General features: G+C 42.0%; 1 protein-coding gene across 1 annotated transcript in view; it reads left to right on the forward strand.

Moving 5' to 3' along the window:
- The window catches only part of GSDME (gasdermin E), an 82,253-nt gene that overhangs the window by 43,052 nt on the left and 20,673 nt on the right, over window positions 1-18,528 (forward strand). The window contains exon 6 of the mRNA XM_075827274.1: window positions 10,534-10,722. Within this exon, the coding sequence (XP_075683389.1) occupies window positions 10,534-10,722 (189 nt within the window). The remainder of the gene's footprint in view (window positions 1-10,533; window positions 10,723-18,528) is intronic.

Consider the following 18,528-nt stretch of genomic DNA (forward strand, 5'->3'; position numbering starts at 1 on the left):
AAACAACGGAGACCTTACAGAATGGTGACAAACGGAAACCATTTGAAACTGATGCTTTACCATTCAAATCAGTGGTAATGCAAACGGAAAGCTATGGTTTCAGTTTGGGTTCCGTTCTTGGGTTCCCCTGACGGAAAGGTCCGACAGAACCCATGACCGGAGCCCCGACGCAGATGTGAACAAAGCCTAAGATGTGAATGTGAGCAGATAACTTTTTTTTCTTCTTTTATAACACTTCACTGCTAGGACCTTTGAATCACAGAGCTCAGTGATTCACGCCAATGCGTCTTTACATGGGCAGCTGCCTGCGTTCCGGGCTATTAGATGCACCAGTTGCAGCACAGGTTTTAGGACAAAAAAAGTGCTTCCTGAGGCTGGATTCACACAGGACGGAAGTGACGCTGATTTTCCATGTGGCAAAATCTGCAGCCCATAACAGTCCCAGCCATGTGGATGAGATTTGAATAAATCCCACCACATGTTGCTGAACATTTTTTAGACAGAAATAAGAATATGCTGCAGATTTTTAAATCCACAGTATGCTTATTTTTTTCTGGATGTTCACTGCCATTTTGAAAGTAGAGATGAAATCCGCACATAAAACGTGCACATTTTGCTGCAGATACGCTGGGGAAATTCCCCTGGGTTCCATTCCATGTGAATCCAGCCTAAGGCTAGATTTACAAATCCTGTATTTGTTGCAGAATTGGTGCATATTTTTTTGCCATTGCCAGAAGTGGTTTCAAAAGGAATGAAAAGTATAAAGGAATAATTTAAATTTCTGGCTTTGGCTCAAAAATCTGCAACGATACGCAATGTGTGAATCCAGCATCAAAGACCACAAAGTACGATAAATCTCAAACAAGTAAATTCCTCTCAATTTCTTTAATTCCGTTTTACTCAGAGGTTAAATCTATGCGATCCCAAGTGAAATGAATATAAGTTTTGGAAAATTATGTGTTCTCACTGTCCTGAAATTAATTTGTTGGAAAACCCCATGTAAAAAAAATTCAAATCAATCCTTTCTTGCATTACTTATACATGCCACACACATTATAACAAAATGACAATAATAAACGGGGCATTTTTCTTTATAAGGCCACTTTTACACTGCAGTATTTTGGGGAGTATTTTGCATCAGTATCTGTAAGGTAAAACCAGGAGTGGTTCCAGAACACAGGAGAGGGGGAAATCTTTCCATTACGGCCACTTCACACACAGTTTTTTTGGTGCTGATTATGACACGGAAACTGCGTGGTAATCCGCACCAAAAAACGTCCGAAACCATCCGATATTGTTTTCAATGCGAGGCAGAGGCTTTTTTTCCCTGGTGGCTTTTGGCCGTTTGCTGGGAAAAAAAAAGCGCCATGTTCTTGCTATGGTTTGCTCCTCTGACCTCTCATTGAAATCAATAGTAGGCAGAAAAAAACGATACTTTCTGAGCGTTTTTAAGGCATTTTGTTCCCGTGGTGCTTGCATTACATTTAATGGCCATGGTCAAAAAATGCTGAAAAAGAATCGTTAAAACAATGCTGAAATCTTTTTCTGCCTACAAAAAAACTCTGTGTGAACATACCCCTAAATGTTCTAATAGCTGAAATTGTATTCCAGTTTTGTGATGTCATTAGTCATTTGTTGCTGAGGCATTTCACACCTCGTGTCTTGTTCCTGTGCCACTGGTGCATGTGAAGTGTACGTAAAACAAGTATACCAGCCTGTCAACCTGCAGTACTGTGACCTGATGTGGAAACTTCCCACCTCTGCATTACATTCCTGTTCCCTCAGGACATTCATTCCCCTCATTTAGCACATATGTGTCTCACTGCTGAGCTGGGTGAAGGGATGGACATGATGTTGGGCACTCGTGTTTCTTCAGCGCCTATTTGTGAGATTCTAGTTACGATTGTAAAACATATTGCAGCAAAAATATTTTTATTCTGTCATCCGGTAATCCAGTATTTGTTCATCTTAAATGGTTATTCCTAACATAAAGATCAATGTTCCAAGCCCTAGAAATGTAAAAATAAACATATTTCTAAATACCTTCTGTATTCTGTAATGCAGCGTTTGTAACATATGCCCTCCTCTGAATCGCGTCTGATGTATTTCGTGGTGCTGGTCGTTTCCATGTAAACGACCACCACCGGCGTTTCTTTCATTATGTCGCGCCTGCGCACTTCTCCTTTTTCTCCTTCCTATTCTGTAGCGTAAGCGCGCAGAACACAGACACCCTTTATGCTGAGGGCACCGTATCCGCTGCTCTGGCTGATACACTGGTAGTTACGCCGCTGGGGGCGTTCTGAAAGACAGCTATGATGCGCTATGAATGTTGTATCATAGCTGTCTAGGGAGCGCGCAGATACAGCAACATATTTCTATACTTTTCTGTGTCCATCCAAAAATCCAGAATATTTGATAATTTATTTGATTATCTACTAGGCCCTGTAATGCTGCTTTTAAGCAATTTGACTGTATATGTTGTTTAAGTTAAAGTAAATAATATGATATTATAGATACTAAGTGAAAACTGTGATTCTTTAATATAATGTTACTGTCAAATTTTTTAGCTTTTTAAAACTGCACAGTCTGTGCATGCTTTTTTAGGACATTGTGTAGTCTAGCTCTCTGCAGCTCACATTATAATAATGATAATATTATATTTGCAACTTGCTCTGTAGGGTATGCTCACACACAAGAATTTTGCAGGCAGATTCCGTTGCTAAATTCCACCTCCCATTCATTTCAATGGGAGTTGAACGCTTCTTTTTCCTGCTAGCTGATTATTTCAGCTATTGGGGAAAAGAAGTGTCCTGCTCGATCTTCGGGCGGATTCAGGCCGAACTTCCCATTATCAATGGGAGGGAGGAAAAGTTCCACGCAAAATCCGCTGTGTGAACTAGCCCTTATACAGTTTTCTTTTATATTTCGGACTATAGCCTCAAGATGGAGCTTAGAGGAAACAAAATTAAAGGGCAAATGTAGCAATACAATGTAATACAAGGCGGTTCACCAGAACAGCAGTCCCTGATACCTATTCACCTCTGGCTAATAGTGGGTTCTCGATCAGGGGAACCAGTCTATAATATCCATATTCCCTAAGACCAGGATCACACGCACAGTTTTGATGCAGTTTTTGTGGCAATTCGTGGCTCTTTTCTTTTTTTTGTTTTAACCAAACACAGGAGTGGACACAAATGAAAGGAGATGCTTTAGGCCTCATGCACACGACCGTAGTGTTTTTCTGGTCCGCAAATTCCAGGACCGTGTTCCGTGAAATGTCCTCCGCAGTTCATCAGTATGTAATCCACAAAATGCGGATAAAAACAAAAAAAGCCTAGGTAAAACAGGATGACGACAGAACTCATTCCCGGTCGTCGCCTAGCAACACATCCGCAAACTGCGGTTGACACACGGAGGTGTACCCGCATTTTCCACGGGCCCATTGACTTCTTTGGGCATGTCCGCATCGAATTTGCGGGCCGTAATAAGACATGTCCTGAGTTTCTGTGGAACGGATTTGCGGACATTCGGAGACCCGTGAAAACACGGATAGTGTGTATGGGCCCATAGAAATGAATGGGTCCGCAATTCTCCCGTGGATTTGCGGGGGAATTGCGGACGCAAAAATACGTTCGTGTGCATGGGGCCTTAGTCTTTTCTTTATACCTTTCCTTCCTTTTGGATCCACTTCTCGCTTTGGCTCAAAACACTGAGACAATATCTTCAACAAAAACTGCATCAAAACTCTGTGTGTATGATCTTGGCCTAAAAGGGTATTTAAAAAGGGGTTATAGAAGCTTTTAGAGATCCTGAAGCAGTATAAGAAAATGTATATTTTGATAATCACTTTGATACAGTTTTATAGATTTGGCATTATGAGTGACACACCGTATGTTAAGCACAGACTGTTAAAGGCTATGTAAACCCATGAAAGGGCTTTTTTTTAAAAAAAAATAAATGTCAGGCTGTGTGTTTGGTGCAACTTTCAAATTTAGTTATTTTAAAAAATATTTTTACTTTTTGAGATGCAGCTGCTCTGCATCCTGTATACAGAGCAGCTATATCGTTCATTGAATCCTGTACCTGTGAGGTCCGCGGGACTGACTGATTCAGTGTCAGCAGGTCCTGCATGTCAGATCCACCTGTAATCTATCACATCTGAGTTACGAACTTAGATGTGATGGATAACAGGTGGATACTGCGCGTTAGAGACACGCAGAACCCGCTTTCACTGAACCTGTCAGTCCCGCGGACCTCACAGGTACAGGATTCAATGAACGATACAGCGTATACAGGATACAGACTTGCTGTATCTCAAAAAGTAAAAATATTTTTTTATGAAAACTAATTTGTTGTGGGTACACAGCAACAGCTTCCAAATTCAAATGCCACACCTGAAATCAACTCTAGACCTTTTACCTGCTCATTAAATAGCTTCTGAGGTAATTGTTCAATTACCTTTTGGTTTCTTGAAAAAGAGGCAGCTACATATTAAAGAGCTGTAATTCCTAAACCCTTCCTCAAATTAGGATGTGAATACCCTCAAATTAAAGTAGAGTCTGCACTTTAAGCCCATATTGATTATATAACTGTATATTCAATAAACAGCCAAAATGCCAAAACTTGTCATTGTCCGAATAATTCTGGACCTAACTATATATATATATATGTCACAAACTGGGGGCCTAACTTTTATATGGGGGCATAAACCGGCCCTAACTTCTATATGGGGGCATAAACCGGGCATAACTTCTATGTGGGGGCATAAACCGGGCCTAACTTCTATGTGGGGGCATAAACTTGGGGCCAAACTTCTATATGGGGGTACAAGCTGCCGTTTTACTGCCGCCGTGAGTTCCCGGCCCATTAAGTCTGTGCCGCCCAAGGGACCACGTAAACCTGGAGCCGGCCCTGTAAGCCTTACTAGTTGTACAATGAAAATTATGTAATTTCCCTTGGTGCCTCAGCCATGTTTTATTATAATTTTTTTTTCCTACCTGCATTCTAATAGGCATAATCTTTTAAATTTTTATGTTGACATAGCCCTATGAGGGCTTGTTTTCTGCAGGACGAGTTGTGGGCACCATTTAATGTCCCACATAATGTATTGATTAATGTAAAAATTGCATGTAACGTTATTCTGCAAATTTTTATAGTTTTTTTTTAAAGTTTTTACTACTTTTACATAATAAAAACTTTATTAAAAAATTGTCTTGTGTCGCTATATTCTTAGATCCATAACTTTTTTATTTTCCCGTCTCTGAAGCTGTGTGAGGGCATGCTTTTTGCAGGACGAGCCGTAGTTTTATTCTTACCATTTTGGGGTACGTTTCACTTATTGATCATTCTTTATTTCCATTTTTGGGTGAAGCTAGGTGACAAAAACAGCAATTCTGGCATTATGATTTTAATAATTCTGACCTTTACGGACGGATCTATTACCATTATGGTTTTTTTATTTACACTATTTTATGCGAAAAATGGGAAAAGTTTAGCTTTACTCTTCATTTTTTTTAATATTTGTAAAAATTGTATAAAACTTTTTTTTTTTTTAGTCCTCCTATAGGGCTTTACTCATGCAATACACTGCAATACTTAAAGGGGTTGTCCAGGAAAAAATGTTTTCTAAAAAGTGTCCCCCAGCCTTGGTTTGCCTTCCCTAATACCCCCTATTAAACTTCTAACCAGTTTCTGTTTGATTTCCATCGTCACTGCTGCTCTTTCTGTTTCTTCACATCCCTTGCTGCCTATTTCCTGTCTTGTAACCCACCATACCCATGATCCCCTGCTGCATCTGAGGAGACAGTTGCACCCCCCTTCCTCCAAAGCAGCTCAGCTATTTGCATACTGCCACGCCCCTCTATGTTCACAGGTCCTTTCCTGCTCTAATTACTAATTCCAGGCAGCTCCCTCCCTGCACACTAATCATTATTATCCTTTGTGCCTCCATGATTGATGACGCTCCGTGTCTTTGCTCAGCCAGCACTTCCTGCTGTGTAAAGACACGGCGCGTCATCAAGTACATCTACAGGCGGCGAGACCAGAGGAAGCGTAGCTCTGAAGAGCTCATGAAACATCCGCCCGGCCCACTGCCTGGAAATGTAGTTGATGACGCGCCGTGCCTTTCTCAGCCGGAAGCAAAGACACAGTACCTCAGAGGAAATAAAAAAATGTACCCTGGGTGCGGTCACGTGACGGCAGATCAGAACAGGAGACCGCTGGCACAGGTAAGTACACACTATATTAGAAATGTTATTAAAAATGACTAATTTAAAATGTATTCCCGGACAACCCCTTTAATAATCAAGCACAGAATGCAGACCTGGAGGCCTTTACTAGGCAACCATAGCATCCTCTCGGCACCCTGTGGTTCTTGTCGCGGGTTCGAGCTACCGTGTCCGTGCCATATTGTCAGAATGCACATTACGCTAAGGGGTTGCAATCTGTGCATATAATTCTTAAATGGAAACCTTCATTGTTTACTTCTAGAGGAGAAGGTTCCCATTCAATGACTGAAAGCACAGATCTTGAAAACCATTAGGAATTGATGCAATGTATATTAGAAAAATCCAGAACTTTATATTATACAATATATAAGCTTTATTTGCTCAAACCGGACAACCCATTTAATCTTTATTAGCGACCGTCAAGCCCATCAGCGCCCCTGCGACTTGATTTGCAGGGTGCTGATGGGTTGCCATGACAGCCAGGGGCCTTAGAAATGCCCTTCGGTCTGCCATATACATGATCCTAGAATACACTCAGCCACAAAAGTTTTGACGTGTAAAGAATCAAAGGATTGCATGCTCCATTTTTATAGCGGGACTAAAAAACATCCAAAATATCCAATGTAAAAAAAAACAAAAATAAAAAATTTTTCCTAAAAAAAATGTTTTATCATGGGAAAAATTGACAATATTTTTTTTTTACAAATTTCAATGTTATTTATTCTGCACGGGGATCGTCCTAAAAAAACAACAAAAAAACCTGCAAGACGATACTAGAATTGCTGCTTTTTTTTCACCCCCCCTAAAGCCAAAGCAATATCAATAAGACCTATGAACCCAAAATGGTACCAGTGAAAACTACAGCTCGTCCCATAAATATCAAGCCCTCCTAAAGCTTTGTTGATGGGGAAAAAAAAGTGTTTTCATTTGCTATTGCTGTAATTGTAACGACCTGCAGAATAAAGTTAACCTGTACCCTAAATTGGTGCCATTAAAAAATACAACTCATCCCACAAAAAAAAAAGAAGCTCTTGGAATGTGGTAGGGAAAAAACTAAAATAAAATGAAACTCACTGCAACCTTAACTCGGCCGCGTCTGGATTAACATCGTTTACTACTATGTTACCAATAATTTGCATATGGAAATAGTGGCCCTTTAATAAGTTCTTGAAAATTATTGTGTATTTGGCCACATTTTTTATGTTCAGAACTCTAGAAAATTGTACTGGAACAATAAGATTTTAGGAACTGTATAAATGAGATGGCACCGTGTGTTGACTTCTGAGGTTGGCAGGGCCTGGGTGACCGTGGGTGGTAAGAGTGGGTGTTGTGATGATGATGAAGCAGCCGGGGTACATGAACATTTATTATCAACAGGTTGTGTGCCAAGTCTGCGCTTAGTGTATTTCACGTCTTGGGTGTAAGAAGTCCTGTCATAGTTGATAGGGTGAGGAAATTAAAGAAATAATGAGGAATTAGGAATCATGTTTACGCAGTTTTATGGTATTTTGATGCAGTGTAGTATCTAATGTGGTATAATGGGGCATCAAACTTCAAAATAAGCGCAAAAAATTGAACCAGAAAGATATGTTTGTCACTTTGTAAGATATTCTGCATCCTCTTACTGCAGATATATGGCAGAAAAATCAGATCCATCTCCTCCTGGTCCCCTCTATTTTCTGCTGGGGGTCTCTGAAATGGTTGTGCGTACCTAAAATGGTGATTCTTGGCTTGCATGTTATCACCAAAAGAGCACCTATGCACTAGGAATGGATGAGGGAACGGAAAGGGAGATAAAAGATATGACTGATGGGGCACAAGCAGACGTTATGTAAACACTATATACACTGACGTACAAGACCGAACATGATTAAGCAATACGAGGACGGTGTTGTTTAGTGTAAGTACTAGTAATTCATCATTTTTAGTGTATGTAACACCGTGCATGTATTCTGCATTGGGTCTTGCTTGGGTTTCATTCACACAGTTCGCCTGTTTTGTGCAGTATAATGTTCGCTACACAGGACACGGTCTAAGAAATGTTTGAGATGCTTTTATGTAATTAACCCTTGTCACTTGTCAGGCAGTGTAAGTGCTTTGTGCTGCTTCTTCTGGGAAATCGGTGCTTTCTCACATGATGTCTTTTCTTAGTATCACACACACACAGTGCTTTACTGCCAGTTTAGTAGTTTATGATTAACATGCACATTGAACGGTCTAAATTTACGGCTCACATTACATAAAATTAAAGGAAGAGAACTTGTGACATTGCAATCCATATAAAAACCTGATCTAGTACCAAGAAAATATGGGGTTTGGTTTGTTAATGGCTGCATCACACTCAGCATTCATAATGGGGTGTAACTAATGCACCCCATCCCAATTTTACGACTTATACCGATTTGTTGGGGCTACTATTGGGTAGTGGTGCAGACGAACTAATGCACGTCCTAGACCTCTAGTGTTTTCCGTGGTTCTAAGTACAGTAAGTATGCAGGTGACACCTTGTGTTATTATGGTGCTCAAACTAAGAAGAACCAATAGTAAAATGACAACTTTTATTTATATATATATATATACATATATATATATCCTTCAATTACAAGGAGGAGAAAAATAAGCTTGAAATGAAGTCCGTTTCTTGAAGTCTGCAAACTTCTCGTTTTGGTTCCACCACAGGCCTACGGTGGCAGAAGTGCAAATATTTCAGATGTAGACTTTGTTCACATGTTCATCATGGCTCCTGAAACCATCGCACAACAGATACAATCAGTGCCTGACAGAACCCATTGACTTCTAATGGGGTCCATCAGGTTCCGCTGAGGTGTCCGTTGCTTTTACTGGAAAAATAGCGCTGCATACAACGCTAGGTTCTCATCACCATTTTTCATTTCCGTTGCCTTGTTCCACAATAGGAATATGACACCAACGGCGACCGACGGAACCCATTGATTTTAATGGTTTCCGTCATTTTACCAGAAAATTAGCTCTACGTGCAGCGCTATTATTTCCAGCATTTTTTACGAAGGCCCCCAACACAGATGTGAACTTAGATTCTGTCAAATTTGACAGGTAAGGCAGAGACTGAGGCCTCTTACTAAGGCCGGATTTACACGAGCGCGTGCGTTTTGCACACGCAAAAACGCAGCGTTTTGCGCACGCAAAAGGTACTTAACAGCTCCGTGTATCACCCTCATATGATGCGCGGCTGCGTGATTTTTGCGCAGCCGCCATCATTATGACACTCTGTATGTTTGTAAACAGAAAAGCACGTGGTGCTTTTCTGTTTTCAGTCATACTTTTTACTGCTGTTGCGCAAATCATGGAAGTGCTTTCGTGTGCTGCACGTGATTTTCACGCACCCATTGATTTCAATGGGTGCGTGATGCGCGAAAAACTCACAAATATAGGACATGTCTGAACGGACTTTCTGAACGGCCCCATTGACTAACATAGGTCCGTGCGACGCGCGTGAAAATCACGCGCATTGCACGGACGTATTACACGTTTGTCTAAATAACCCCTAAGCCTCCAATGCAAATGTGAACAGAGCCTCACCCTTTTTTTCTGAAAACTTCATTATGAATAGTGCTGGTAAGCACAAATCAATAGCCCATTATATCAGGAGTGTGCATTTATTTGTTTTATTCATAAGCTCTGCTTTGCTGTAGATCTGTGTCTGTGAGGAGTGGAATAGGTGGCCATTAACCATGATGTCTAAGACTCGAAGGTTTTCTTTTTTTTATCTTGTTAAATCCTTTACATTCTTCTTTAGATTAATTGACTTCTATAAAATGGCTGTTGTAGTTTCCCAGCATGGGTTAATGTCCTATTGATTTGGATCAAGAAAAGGCTATCACTTACGTGGAAAACATATTCGCTGACCTTGAGACGCTGGGAGGAGTCTACTTGTCATCTCTGAAGTGTTCTGCTTCGAGCCGGCTATCTCCACACTGTGCAGCTGTCATATAGCCTGGTGTCATTTGTACCTCTGCCTGTGGTGAGGGCTGTGTGAGAACAGCGTGATGTCTGACAGGGTGTTATGGTAATGAAAGGTTTCCTTACCGGGTGAATTTCCATTACCAAGAAACATAACAAACTGATCCAAAAACATCCTCTAAATCTAGCATGACTTCTTTTTACAAACACATTTTCAAAAAGCAAAAATATATTGATCTAGACCAGCAATATAGATTTTATGGTAAAGTCGTTCTCTAAAGTGCACATTCGGAGGCTTTGATCATAGACTAGTACCTGTCACCTACGACACGTTCTCACCGTTGTCTTGTTATTTTTTTCTTAACAGAATTCTGTTTGTTATCTGAAAAACAAGGAGGCTTTGAAAAGGAATCTAGCGAGAAGCATCAATGTACTAACCCAGTTCTATATAACTCTCCGTCTCTGTGTGACTGGGACGTCGTGGATGGGCTCAGAGATGTGTCTGTTGATGGACAACCTGTTCCAAGCAATACTGCCCTGTCCGTCTTAAAATCAGGTACCTAATACCTTTTAAACATACTACTTGGTATCACACAGTCCATCTTCGTGAGGGATTAGGCCACCTGCGCATTTTTAGTTTTGAATATGGATGCTGGCCGGCTTTCCAGCTATATTCCAAATTTTCTTTTATCTATTTTTCTTCCTATACAGTAGAGACGCGATAACTGAGCCAAATGGGTTAGAGGGAGGGGTTGGGGTTATGTTGGGACTTGTGTTTTAGCACGACTTGTTTACATGGAGGCAATGATGACCAGTGCAAATAAATTCCACCTGGATATTGGTCGGTGCTTTCTCATGTAATTGTATGAAACGTTGTATTATAATATGTAACAACTGATGTGGAAACTAAGGCCTTATTCACACGAGCGTGTCCATTTTGCGCAGGCAAAAAACGCAACATTTTTTACGCGTTGCAGTTCCGTGTGACATCCGTCTACGGTGCGTGTCTGCGTTTTTTACGCGCATATGTCATCCATATGTCACGCTTTTTTTACGGCCGCAAAAAAACTGAAGGTGTTTTTCTTTTTCTCATCATTTCTTTAGCAACTGTTGCGTGAATCACGTGCTGTCCATGATTTTCACGCACCCATTGACTTCAATGGGTGCATGATGCGCAAAAAACGCACAAGTATAGGACATGCAGTGAGTTTTACGCAGCGGACACACGCTGCGTGAAAAACACTGAATGGCCCCGTTGAATGGCATAGGCCTTATTCTTATTGTGCAACGTCATGTTTCTTTTTCTCTAAAATTTTTTAGTAAAAAGTGAAAAAAGCAGGTACCTATTCACTCTGAATACCAACATTTCAAATGTCACACCAAGTCAAATAACATAAAATCAAATAACGTACAATCAAATCAGATACAGCAAAATCGCATACATTTTTATGAACAAAGTCACAGCATAAACAATCCTTTTTTTTTTTTTAATTATTGTTTGTTTCTAGCAACTTTTTGAGAGCAAAACTATCAACTACAGATGTAGGGCAGTGAAAATTTCTCTACTTTCCTGCATAGAACATAATAATAGGATAAAGTATAATAGCTTGAAGTTTATGACCGCCTTTATCTGCTGCCATCCTCAATTTTGCTGCCTGTTTTTCCGGGCAACGGCTATGTATTTGATTTACTCACCTCTGCCCTCTAATGTTATCTAAATCAGTTTACAATTCTACGTCTTGTACACCTCAAATGCATTTTGTGGAGGCTATTTTGATCTCACAACAGTACCTCCACTTTTCCATATCTTTTGACATTTCATTGACGAGTGTCAGAAAACATCTGGCGAGGATCTATGAGCTGGGACCCTATCTATCAAAACAGCAACGCGTCCTGAGGGCCCTTCCCTAGTGTTTTGACGCTTTAACTTACAGCTCGGAAATTTCTAGATCTTCAAGTAATGTTGACTGGAGCTCTATTGAGTTCATTGGAGTTATAATGTGCGTGTAATATTACACAACCATAAATGCAAAATCAAGTGAAGTGTGCAAGCTTTAGGGTGAATTCACACATAGCGTAAATACCGCAGATTTAGTTGTGAAAAATCTGCAGCATTATACAGTAGCAGCAGAGTGGATGAGATTTGAACAAATCTCATCCACACGCTGCGTAAATGATAAGCGGAAAAAATGCTCAGAAATTGACCTGCGGTGCGGTTTTTTAATTTAATGGGGAGGTATAACCCACATCAAATAGCAGATGTTGCGATTTTGGCTGCGATTCCGCGGCAAAAATCGCAACTCAGAATTTTTTTTTTATATACTTACCCAGAATTCTTTGCTTCTTCGTCCAGGCAGGCCTCCAGGGATGGCTGGTCTTCCATCCTTGGAGGCCGGTCTTCCAGACATCAGAGGGTAAGGCTGGATTCACACGAGCATGTTCGGTCCGTAAAGGACGGAACGTATTTCGGCCGCAAGTCCCGGACCGAACACACTGCAGGGAGCCGGGCTCCTAGCATCATAGTTATGTACGACGCTAGGAGTCCCTGCCCTTCCGTGGAATTACTGTCACGTACTGGAAACATGATTACAGTACGGGACAGTTGTCCCGCAGCGAGGCAGGGACTCCTAACGTTGTACATAACTATGATGCTAGGAGCCCGGCTCCCTGCACTGTGTTCGGTCCGGGACTTGCGGCCAAAATACGTTCTGTCCATTACGGACCAAACATGCTCGTGTGAATCCAGCCTAAGTACGCACATTTTTTTTTCCTCTTCTGTTTTCTAAAGCAGACTTTCCGACTGAAAAACGGCACCACAATTTGGTATGGTTTTTCGGCTGGAATTCCGTGTGGCCGCCAGGGCGGATACGCTGTCTACGCAGCGTATCCGCCCTGTGTGAACGTAGCCTTAAAAGTTCTTCCAATGCTGACTCCGTTTTGTCATTTCGCTGTATAAGCATCAGTAAAAAGCATTGTAAAACAAAGTTTTTTTACTAGCACAATGAATCAGGGCTAGTTCTCTCAGGTGCTGAGAATAGTGCCGTTGGTGGTAGTAAAGTAATTAATTACAAATAGATTATGTAATAATTAATAGAGTTAAAGCATACGGCGTCATGAGAACCCTGAAGCATTAAGGTTGTTAAGTGCTGAATAATGTAGATTTTATGTGCAGCATAAATTTACTTTAAAACGACCGCTGCTGCTTTTAGAAGAAGCACTGTACACCAACCATTGCACACTCACAAGCACATCCTAGAACAGTGACATGTTATGGTGCAAATTATTTTGATGCAAGGTTACTCTAGGGCCCGGTTCACACTTGAGTTTTTTGGCACTGATTTTGATGCAGAAACCGCGTCTGAATCAGCCCCAAAAAACGTCTGAAACCGCCTCCCATTGAATTCAGTGGGAGGCGGGGGCGTTTTCCTTCCTGGGCGGCTTTTATCTGCTCGCAGGGAAAAAAGTGGCATGTCCTTCCTTGCCGCACTTCCGCCTTTGCCCTCCCATTGAAATCAATGGGAGGCAGAAAAAGATATTTTTTGCTCCTAGTGTGCTCAATAGCCGTGGGTTAAATGACCGCGGCAGTTAAGTGCAGGTAGGTCAAAATCTGCCGTTTTTTTGTTTTTTTTGGGGGCATTCTTCACAACCTTTCAAGAGAAAGTGTGTTGTAAAAGCTTAATCAAATAAATAGCATTCTGCGTAGTTCACACCTCACCTCTCCAATGCAGTGGGCAGGTACTATATGTTTACTTAAAGGGATCCTGTCATCAACATCTTACCTGTTAAACTCGCCGGACCCCTCAATGGCCGCAGCTGTCCAGAGTTCGTTCCTGTTCTCTTCTTTCCTGAAGTCCTCCTCTGTCAGTAAATATAGTCGTTTAAACTTTTCCCACCTTTTATGGTAATTATTTTTCCCTCTGGGATGCAGCTTCTTAACCACGCCCACTGCCACCACCTGTCCGGCCCTGACTGGCTAAGGAGCTGTCAATCAAAAAGAAGGAGGTGGAGTCCACTCTGAGATGCTGGAGGAATGAAAACCTGACTCTTTTCAGATGAAGATTTGACTCTTTTCTGCTCATTTGCATATGGCTTGGGACCACTGAAAAACTGAATACTAAAGCTGCAGAGCTTACTTAGAACATATTTATAGCTTAGATGACAATGATTTTTCACCCACTTTCACCAGGTATTACTGGCTTTATAGCTAAAATGCTGGTGACAGGTTCCCTTTAAAAACGTTAACTTGCTATTGTTAATAGTAGGGGATCCTCTATTCAGGATCCTCATCTCTTAGCCAGAGAGGAAAACGGTTACAAAGAGAGTTTCTCATTTAGGAGGACCTGTCTTGCATTACACAGACAAGTCCTTGATTTAAATGGGCACTGTACCCCTTTGTTGAGAGAGTTGTAAAGCTGTAGCTCTCAGGAAAGTTTAAAATATTTGAACAAGGATCATTGTAGAAATTAAAAGCTTCAGTTGGTTTTCTTCAACAAAAAATCTGGCCCTCCCTATGACTCCCGCTGACCTAAGCGCCGATGCATGTAAACATTGCACAGAAAGGGTGTCCTCGATGCAGCTCTGTCACATCTAATGGAAGAGCTCTCTTATTCTTCAAAAATAAAAGGGCTAGATGAAAAAAGCACCGGGAGCATTTGAGGAATTACAACCCCCTAATCCACCATTTGTAAAAATGTGTGATATAGTACATGTGGAATGTTGGCAAAGTGAGTATAATCATCCAAAAAAAAGTGCCACTCACACGGGTCCAATTTCTTATTAATTAACTATTAATTAGTTCATTAACAAGGACCCCCTTTCCTAAGCGATTTGACACAATTAGAGTGGGGCCGACACCGCTTTCTTTTTGCTGTGATAGTGAGTGTAATCCTGGGTGGAGCTGGAAGGTGGGGAGTTTGGCTGTTTCTGTCGTAGGCACTAAAACACTTAGAAACTTCCATTTAATAATCTGTTTGCCCCTGGTATGAGTTGATACGGTTAGGCCTCTTGCTGTCACTATATAAAGGCAAACCCCTGTGTTGCAATGCTGATTATATCTCCCTGTGTGAGAGAAGTAGGGCAATTCAGGATCATGGAGGAGATAAGTTTGTTATATTATAGGGAAATTACAGTTGACACAATTCAGGAATTGTCAGTTCCATTACTAGGTATTGGCTCTCTGCTGAGAACACAGTATTGTCTTCAGTTTATGGCGAGGGGAGATTTTGGAGGGTTTTGCCAGGGCAATAAGGGGAAGGGATATGGTTTCCATCCTTTTCCATGATTAAGGCTCCTGATTGGCAGCTAGTTATTTGTTCTGCTTCTAAAAGGATGTTAGCCAGCCACCAGCTGTATATAAAGAGAGTATTAGTTAATTTAGGAATAAAAAAAGGTTAACAAATCTGGAATCCGGCAACAGGAAATATAAACCGGAATATAACAGGCTTTACAGATCGGATTGCTTCTGGCAGAAGTTACACGTTAACTTGAGCAAGAAATACTATTGAGTCCTGGTTTAGAGCCGGTATGTCAGGTCTTGACCCTGAGACATTTTTGAACATGGGACACTGTGTTCACCACATTTGTAAGCAATGCTTACATACTGTCATGTGTCCCTGAATGCCTTTCCACCTAAATGCCTACATTAGTCGTTTGCAAATGTTGCTGCCAGACACCTTCAAGAACCGTACGTTGTTTCCCACAGTCCAATATTCATTTGTCTTGATCACATTTTCTAAATGTTTAAATTGGTGGATAATCTGAATAACATCAAAGGGAATGTCTGAGATTAGAAATTTTAGACAACCTCTTTAATGCAAATCACGCCTATTTGTTTTAAAAACAAGGTCTTACCCTGCTCCCCCAAACAGAAGTCACAGAAATGTATGTCTCTTCCAGTAAGCAGTCAAAACAGTGCCTCTCCTGTCCCTCCAGTAGTCACAACATTGTCTTCCCCAAAGGTAATTATTGCAGTAGTCGCCACAGTTCCTTCCCCCATAGCCCAGAAATCACAGTCTCCCCTACTTCCCCCAGTAGTAACACCAAAGTATCTCTCACTCGCTGCGGCATGTAACTTGCTTTTATTGCATAGGTCTCTAAAAACAGAGCAACGCAGGAGGATCACAAAGGACTGTCATTATCTGGCAGCGGTTTTGTGCTCTCTCTATTTTCAACAGGAGGAATTTTGAGTACATTTGCATGGACAGATAGAGCAGGATGCTGGTAGTGACACCTGGGAAGCACCCAGCCATCAAATGTGAGGGCTGGAGGGGAGGACCTGGTCACCAGGGCTAGTTTTTGGAGCTGGTTTTGTCCAGAACTGTAATAGCAGTTTGTATTAAATATGGTGTCTTTATTATGAATTAGGACAATATTTTCCATGTGCTTATAACTGTTATATAAACATCTTTAACATCTGTTCTTATGATGAAGGGGCTATTGGCAGGAGATAGCAGTGTCACTGAGCTACATTCCATTTAGGCGATATTCAAACGACAGTGAAAAAAAATGTCCATTAAAAACTGATCAACTGTCAGTTTTTCATGGCCATTTTGCATCAGTTTGTCTCTAAATTTTCACCCATTTCTAGTCCGTCTGTCCGTTTTTAATGGCCGTTTGATATCCGTTTTGCATCAGTTTTTCATGGCCGTTAAAAAAAACTTATTAATTTCATTGGTCAGGCTTTTTTTGTCCCAACCCCCTGAAAACACCCAAATAGGGTCACATGTTCACCTAGGCACTATTTACGGCCTCCCTGTAGATGATGCCACACACCTCCCTGTATAGGATGCCACACACCCCCCTGTATATGATGCCACACACCTCCCTGTATATGATGCCACACACCCCCTGTATATGATGCCACACAGACCCCCCTGTATATGATGCCACACACCTCCCTGTACATGATGATGCACAGCCTCCCTGTATATGCGACACAGCCCCCCTGTATATGATGCCACACAGCCCCCTGTAGATGCCACACAGCCCCCCTGTATATGATGCCACACAGCCCCCCTGTATATGATGCCACACAGCCCCCCCTGTATATGATGCCACACAGCCCCCCCTGTATATGATGCCACACAGCCCCCCCTGTATATGATGCCACACAGCCCCGAAGTATATGATGCCACACAGCCCCACATGAATGCCCTACATACTCACCGATGCAGCACTGTCTTCAGGGAAGGCCTCTCGTCTTCACGGGATCTGCGGCGACGCGATGACACATACTCACCAATGCAGCGCCGACTTCTCCTGGTCTGGTTGCTAGTCTCATGGGATCTGCGAAGGCGATGACGTAATCGCTCCGCCTTCGCAGAACCCGCGAGACTAGCGACCAGACCAGCACAAAGTCAGCGCTGAATCGGTGAGTGTGTGTTATCGAGCCGCCGATAGCCAGCAAGGGAACTAGTAGTACCCTACGGCCGTTTATCGCTGTCGTGTGAATAAGGCCTTGCAGTGAATTCTATGTTAGTTAAACTTTTTGCTGATGTTGGTTCCCCCATTGACATGCTTAGTTTGTGCAATAATGCAGAAAATAGGCTACATTCACACGACCGTGAAAAAAATGGCCATTAAAAACTGATCAACTGATCAAATGGCCATTTTGCATTCGTGTGTCTCTACATTTTCATCCATTTCCAGACCGTCTATCCGTTTTTAATGGCCGTTTGTCATCCGTTTGCCATCTGTTTTTCATGGCCGTTAAAAAAAAAAAAAAAAAAAAAGGATGGATTTCATTTGTCAGTTGTGTTTTTTTGTCCCAACCCCCTTAAAACACCACAGTGCCCATGTGGATAGTGCTACAATGTCCCTGTAGTTAGTGCATCAGTGCGCACTGTAGATAGTGCCCACATAGTACCATAGTGCCCACAGTAGATAGTGCCCACAGTAGATAGTGCCCACATATAAAGTGCCAGTGCCCACATATAGTGCCGCAGTGCCCATTGTAGATAGTGCCACAGAACCCACATAGTGCCACAGTGCCCACGTAGATAGAATCAGTGTCCCCTGTAGATAGTGCCACAGTGCTCATGTAGATTGCGCCACAGTATCCCCTGTAGATAGTGCCACCCCCCCCCCCATGTAGCACCCCCCTGTAGATAGCACCACACTTGTGGATAGCACTCCCCTCCCCTGTAGATAGCGCCACTGTAGGAGTGGAATCCCTCTTGCCGGGGATTCCTCATAGACGGAGCCCCTAACGTCTCTGTCCATATATGGACAGGTATCAGAAGAGCGGAATCCCCTGCCAGAGCGGCCCAGGGATTCCGCTCCAGGAGTAACCACTTGACGTCATTGTCCATATATGAATAGTGACGCCAGGGGCATCTCCAGGAGCGGAATCCCCTGCCAGAGC

The sequence above is a fragment of the Rhinoderma darwinii genome, chromosome 5 (assembly GCF_050947455.1).
Source record: "Rhinoderma darwinii isolate aRhiDar2 chromosome 5, aRhiDar2.hap1, whole genome shotgun sequence".
Taxonomy (NCBI): domain Eukaryota; kingdom Metazoa; phylum Chordata; class Amphibia; order Anura; family Rhinodermatidae; genus Rhinoderma; species Rhinoderma darwinii.